We start from the raw sequence: 7,401 nt of genomic DNA on the forward strand, positions 1-7,401 counted from the left end.
CAAATGGAAAGGCCACAGCAGTGAGAGGCCCGCGTACCGCAAAAAAAAAAAAAAGAAAGTAAAGTAGATAGCAATGTAAGACATAATTATATTTTTAAAATTTTTAAGCATTTACGATGAAGTCATTTTAATGGTGCCAGTCCCACTGGCCAGCTACACATTACTGACAAAGTAACTTAGTGATACTTTCTCAGTCCTTTATGGAATTATATTTATCAAAAAATATGAATATTTGTCTTATCTGTCAGTTTCTACTCATTTGGTTTCACCTTTATAACTTAATACTTATAATAAATAAATCCAATATAAATCCACCTAATTAAAAAGTGAAAATTTGGAACATTATCTCATAAAAATCACTAAAATCTCCATCATTATATATCAAGAATATCTCAATACTACTGCAAAGAGTTTTCAGTTTTAAATAAATAGGCTTCATAAAATAAATTAACTTCCCATTATTGACAGTCAAAATGAAAAGTAAAAAATCATTAATGGTTTCAAACAAAAACAATACTCATATCCTTGTCCCATTAGACACCTCAACTTACTTCATCTCCCTTCAAAACTTCGGTGCCATCAAATTCACGGGTCTGATTTGTCTTCACTGACACTTCTCTCTCTAGGTTGGCTAACTTCTCCTTTGCCTCCTGAAGTTCCTCAGCTTTGGCTTCTTTTTTACGAGAAATGATGGATGCCTAATTGAGCATTAAATATGAATGTAAAATAAGATATACAATCAACTTTCTATTATCTTGTGAAATTAAGTATTTTTTAGATTTTACTGAGCTAAATTTTCAATATCAGGTTGACTTCTCCTGACAATACCCCTTGCCCTACTACCTACTATCACCAGTTATATATTTAGTTTGAGTATGCATTGTATATATATAATACATTTATATACATTTTTGGCTGCACTGTGCGGCTTGTAGGATCTTAGTGTCCCGAACAGGGATCGAACCTGGGCACCCGTGGTGAAAGCGCCGAGTCCCACCACTGGACCACCAGGGAATTCCCTGCAACGTATATTAAATAGCAACCTAAAAACATTATGGAAGACAAAAGCCCTGACAATATAGGATATATCAGCAGAGAAACAGAAATACGGTAGTAATAAAAACATTAAAATCTTGTTAAGTAACACTCAAATGCTAATGAAAATACCTTCTAGGTAAGTACAGAAGCTAACACTAGGCCTACTGTTTTTCTGCATGGTCGGTTTCCTTTCATTGGAAGAAAACAAGAATGCTTTATTCTCAAAACTACAACACAGGTCTTCTTATCTAAATTCAATATCCATACTTTTAAAATAAAATGTTAAAACATTTATTATATTTGGGGCAATCTAATAAATAAAATGCAAGTTCAAAATCAAACATCTGACTCACCAGAATTATGCAAACGTTTACACAATCCAGATGGCTGCTCTTAGCCATAATGGCAGCATTTTATATTAGTTAGCAACTCATGGGGGATTTCCTGAAATGAACCATGGCTGTACTGGTTTAAGAAAAACATTAGCTAAACTGTCTTCTCAAGTGAAATAGTACAAATATTTTCTTCAAACAAATTTGACAAGAGGGGGAAATCTTTAGTGCAAACCCTTGAAAAAACTCTCTTGTCCTCCCTGTTTAAAAAATGAAAAAAAACAGGTGATGAAGGAATGTTTCCCTCTATAGAATTGTTTCAGCCAAAAAAAAAGAGATGTAATGATTAGAGTACCAGAATTGTATAGGAATTGATGGTATGCTTCCTCAACATGATAAAATAAATAAATATAAACCTCAGCCCAAACCAGGATCTTATATAATAGAGAAATATGAGCGTATATCCAGCCAAAGTCTGAAACAAGGTAAAAATGCCCAGCACCTCCACTACAATTTAATACTGTGCTGAAGGTATTTGCACACACCATTAGACAAGAGAAAGGAATTAGAAGCACAAGAATCTGAAAGGAAAAACTGGAATTTTCATAGTATATGATTATATACCTAAAAATCAAAAGAATCTACAGGAAATAAATCAATAGCTTTCATAGACAAATCAGTCAGAAAACATTTGGAAAGAAAAGCCCTCATTTATAAAAGCAAAAACCAAAATTAAATATGTAAGCATAAGTTTAACAAGAAAAGTTCCAAAATGTTATCAGGAAAACTATTAAACACTCCTGAAAGATACAAAAATAAACTTGAACAAATGGAGAGACATACCATGTTCTTAGATAGGAAGACTCAATATGTAAAGATGTAAGTTCTGAGGTAATTGATAAATACAAAGCAACCCTAATAATTTTAAAAGTATGATTTTTTTCTAGAGATAGACAAATTGATAATGAAAGTTATTTGGAAGCACATACAAATAAGAATTGTAAGGGATTTCCCTGGTGGCGCAGTGGTTAAGAATCTGCCTGCCAGTGTAGGGGACACAGGTTTGAGACCTGGTCCGGGTAGATCCCACATTCTGCGGAGCAACTAAGCCTGTGCACCACAACTACTAAGCCTGCGCTCTAGAGCCTGCAAGCCACAACTACGGAGCCCACATGCCACAACTACTGAAGCCCACACGCCTAGAGCCCGTGCTCCACAGCAAGAGAAGCTACCACAATGAAAAGCCCGTGCACCGCAACGAAGAGTAGCCCCCACTCGCTGCAACCAGAGAAAGCCTGTGCACAGCAACGAAGACCCAATGCAGCCAAAAATAAATAAATTTATTTTAAAAAAAAGAATTGTAAGGAAAACCCTAAAAAGTAAAGCAACTGGGGATGAAAATGTCTACTTTTATTAGATATTAGAACTTGATGATAAAGTTTCTATAATTAAAACAGTTAATATGGGTACATAAACAGGTCAACAGAACAACAGAAAATCTAGAAATAGATCCAATAGCATTTAAAAAATTTAAATAAAACAAAGGAGGACTCTCAAATCCATAGGGGAAAAATGGACTTTTTACCAACTGGTATTGGAACAACTGGATAATTGGACAGCCATATACAATAAATACCTACCATACACCAAAGAAAAATTCTAAACAGATCAAAGATTTAATTACAAAAATTAAATCACAGAATTCCAAAAAGGAAACTTGAGTAAATTTCTCTGTAACTTTCAAGAGGGAAAAACATTCCTAAATATGACTTGGAACCTGAAATGATAAGTGAAAAAAATTAATAAATTTGCTTTCCTAAAGATGAAGAACTTTCCCATGGCAAAATAATACCATAAACAAAGTAAAAAGGCAAATACCAAACTGGGGAAAATGTTACACTTATAAGCTAGATAAAGAGTAAATATTCCTGATATATAAAGAGTTTCTAAAACTAGAAAAAAAAAGGCCTACAACCCTATAGAAAAATAGGTATAGATAGGAAGGGACAATTCACAGAAAAAGAATTAAAATGACTGTTACTCATGTGAAAAGATGCTCAACCTTGTTTATGGTAAGATAAAAAAAATTAAAACTATCATAAGATACCATTTCTCATCTACAAGGATGGCAAAAATCTTAAAGTTTGACAACATACTCTCAGTGAGGCTGTAAGGAAACAGGTGCTCTCATACACTGCAGATAGGAATGTAAAATGCTAAAACCCCCATGAAGAGGAATTAGGCAATACTTAGCAAACTTACATCTACATTTATCGTTTGATGTAGCAATCTCACTTCTGAGACTAGATCCCAAAGACACACTGGTAAAAAATTGCAAAGACATAAACAAAAAGCTATTTATTTAAGCATGATTTGTAATAGCACAAAAATGGCAACAACCCAAATGTCCATTAATGGGGATTGGTTGAATAAACTGTGGTATACCCACTCAATGCAGTATGCCTGTGAACAGGAATAAGCATATCCACTAGGACGGCTATAATAAAAAAGACAGATAATAAAAAGTGTTGGTAAGAATGTGGAGAAATCAGAACCTTCATACACTGTTGGTGGGAATGTAAAATGGTACAGCTGTTTTGGAAAGCAGTCTGGCATTTCCTTAAAATGTAAAACACAGAATTATCATAGGAACCAACAACTGCACTCCGAGGAGAATACTCAAGAGAAATGAAAACTTATTTTGAAACAACAACTTGTACAAGAATGCTCCTACCAGCATTATTCATAATAGTCAAAAAAGTAGAGACAACCCAAATGCCCATCAACTGGTGAACAGAAAAACAAAATGTGATATATCTATACAGTGGGATATTATTCAGTAACAAAAAGGAATAAAGTATGTACAGATACATGCTACATCATGAATTAACTTTAAAAACTTTACACTAAGTAAAAGAAGCCAGTCACGAAGGACCACATATTGTATGATTCCATTTATATGAAATGTCCATGATAGGCAAATTTACAGAGATAGTTTGGTCTTTGGTAGGATTTGGGGGAAATGAGAAGTGACTGCTAATAGCTTTGGGGTTTCTTTTTGGGATGATAAAAATGTTCTAAAATTGATTGTGTAATGATTGCACAACTCTGTGATGCTAAAAACCATTGAATTGTAAATTTTAAATGGGTGAATTGTACAGTATGTAAACTGTATCCTCAATAAAGTTATAAAGGAATAAAGATTATTCTACTATTCACAAGCATATATTAAGAAAAAAGCATGGAGAATAAAAGTGTATAATATGCTCTTCTTTCTCTGAGGATGGAAATATATGAATATATGTATATGTAATATTATTTTTAATGGAATAATAAACTACAAAATTAAAAAATACCTATGGGGGAAGGAAAGAATAGGGTGGACAGCACAGAGGTAGATGCTAGAAACTTCTTCAAATACTTCTTGTTTTGTAGCTTTGACTTGGAATCATGTAAATATTTTAAATAATTATAAAACAAATTAATCCCTAAAAAGTAATCCCTAAAAATCAAAATGACTGTATATATTTATCCAGTTTTCTTTATGGCCTAACCATACAGAAGAATTATTCCCAGTAACTTTAAAACAGTAATTTGACTACATAGCCCTAGGGTGATATATCCTAAAGACAAAACAAACTAAAAAACAATTTTCAGCAGTAATCGTACTTTTTTTTTTTTTTTTTTTTTCCCGGTACGTGGGCCTCTCACTGTTGTGGCCTCTCCCGTTGCGGAGCACAGGCTCCGGACGCGCAGGCTCAGCGGCCATGGCTCACGGGTCCAGCCGCTCCGCAGCATGTGGGATCCTCCCGGACCGGGGCACGAACCCATGTCCCCCCCATCGGCAGGCGGACTCTCAACCACTGCGCCACCAGGGAAGCCCAGTAATCGTATTTTTGATGGTAGTATTGGTATTTTTATTTTGAAACTGTTGCATGTAATGCATGAAGTTAGGCAAATGATGAACTATGTTGGTGCCAATGGAATGAAGCAAATAATGAATGCAATTACGTTGGTGTTTCTGAGAACCAGAATTTTCAATTTGGGATAAGGAGGAAAATGGGAGATTGATGAGGTGAAGTAAAAACCCAGTAGTCCTTGAGGGCATTCGGTTCGTGGAACAGACAACCCTACACTTTCAAAACACAGATTCCAATGTCTAGTCATGGGTCAATTTAAAAGGTTGAAGAATATCTACCATTGGTCACACTACAGGAGGCCAGGGACCATCATATTAAAGTGGGTGGGTCTTTTCCATCCAGAGCAAAAAAGGGGGAGGTGGGGCTTACTGTGGGAAGTCATAAGCCACAGAGAGATTAACCTAATCATCCTGGCTCTTTTCCACACTCCACTGTGCCAAGCAAACATCCTCTGAGCAGTCAGCATGAGAGTGCTTGGAAAAGAGTCATAATAATTACCCAGTATTTTCTGGATAGATCCTTGATATGCCTTCTATATGTTTCTTTCATTCTAAAGTTGTTCTCTGAGGAGCTGATGTCTTATTCCAATAATGACCCATGCTTATCTGCTCTGATATGAGGCCATCTACTGAGCAGGAATGAATACTGTAGAATTCCCTCCTATTCAGAGAAGCCATATCAAAAGGACTGCTAGCCATCAATAATTGAGCAAGAACTGTTTTTCTATAAACAAATATTGGGCAGAATGTCCCTCTCTGACAGCAAAGTAGAGATAAAAAAGTAATTCGCCTAACTTCATCTCCTCTATATTCCAGGGAATGGCAAATTGGAGATTTACTTATCTAGAATTTTAATTCATTCTTCAGGACCAAGTTAATAAAAGACCAAGAAACTCCTGATTAGGCTGGATATGGAGTATTTTGTAGACAGGGCTGCAGATTTTGGCTTTGTTATATTTCTGCTTTCTCAGTTAACACCTCAGAGCTGAAACATTCTACATTCCCCAGCAGTGTGGGGGCCAACTCAGGCTTACAATTCGGACTAAAAATCACCCTGTGCTTCTAGCTTATCCGAATTTTCTGCCCCTCACTAAGCATTACACTATCCAGGAGATACACTAGCAAGTTGTGGAACTGAATAAAACCCACACTTTTCATTTAGATTCTTGCAACTGTATCATACTGTAATATTATCACTTTTTCTACATTTTGGTCAAATAAATTTTTACATAAACTAAAAACAAACAAACAAAAAAAACCAGTAGTCTTGAATCTGAACTGAAAGGATCAGTATGAACTCATGGTGTACTTTATGAGAGAGAAAGAGAAAAAATACTTCCTAGCTCTGTCCACTAAAAAGACCTAAAAACAATGGCCACCCCAGTAGCAATGAGAAGTACTAAAACCCAGATTGTGGTCTGTAAATATCATTTCCTACTAAAACATATCAGGCTCACAGAAGAAAGTCTAATTCCAAGACTGGGGTAGGAAATGTAAAAGATGAGCCTAGAAACTATCTTAATCATAACAGAAAGCAAGGATGTTATCAAAGACAAATAGTATTTTAAAAGGACTCAGAAGTTAACTTGAAAAGCCTCCTACCAGCCAAAAATGGGACAATTTGAGCATCATTAAGGGAAATGTTTGCAACCTAAATTTCATTACATGTATGGTTCATAATAACATTAAATAGATAAGAAACCAAAAAAATTAAAAACTAACCCTAATTAATCATTTTTAATGTTAGACGCAACCAATTCATTTTGAAAACTGAAAAATAAAAATAAGAATCAAGCATGTACCCTGACTTTCCTATATGAACTATACTCCAGGATAACCACATAGCTGATGAGAGGAGGTTTCTCTTTTCAGAAGTAGTCCAGTTCCAACATCGCTAATTATTAGAGAAATGCAAGTCAAAACTACAATGAGGGGCTTCCCTGGTGGCACAGTGGTTGAGAATCTGCCTGCTAATGCAGGGGACCCGGGTTCGAGCCCTGGTCTGGGAGGATCCCACATGCCGCGGACCAACTAGGCCCGTGAGCCACAACTACTGAGCCTGCGCGTCTGGAGCCTGTGCTCCGCAACAAGAGAGGCCGCGATAGTGAGAGG

The 7,401-nt window shown here is 35.8% G+C and overlaps 1 protein-coding gene across 10 annotated transcripts in view; it reads right to left on the minus strand.

Annotated features, from left to right (window-relative positions):
• IFT81 (intraflagellar transport 81) overlaps nt 1–7,401 on the minus strand; it is a 120,330-nt gene that overhangs the window by 89,244 nt on the left and 23,685 nt on the right. For all 10 annotated transcript variants that reach the window (XM_028480215.2, XM_055080366.1, XM_055080363.1 and 7 more), the window contains one exon: nt 552–698. In XM_028480215.2, coding sequence (XP_028336016.1) covers nt 552–698 — 147 coding nt within the window. The remainder of the gene's footprint in view (nt 1–551; nt 699–7,401) is intronic.

This window comes from Physeter macrocephalus, chromosome 19, assembly GCF_002837175.3.
Source record: "Physeter macrocephalus isolate SW-GA chromosome 19, ASM283717v5, whole genome shotgun sequence".
NCBI lineage: Eukaryota > Metazoa > Chordata > Mammalia > Artiodactyla > Physeteridae > Physeter > Physeter macrocephalus.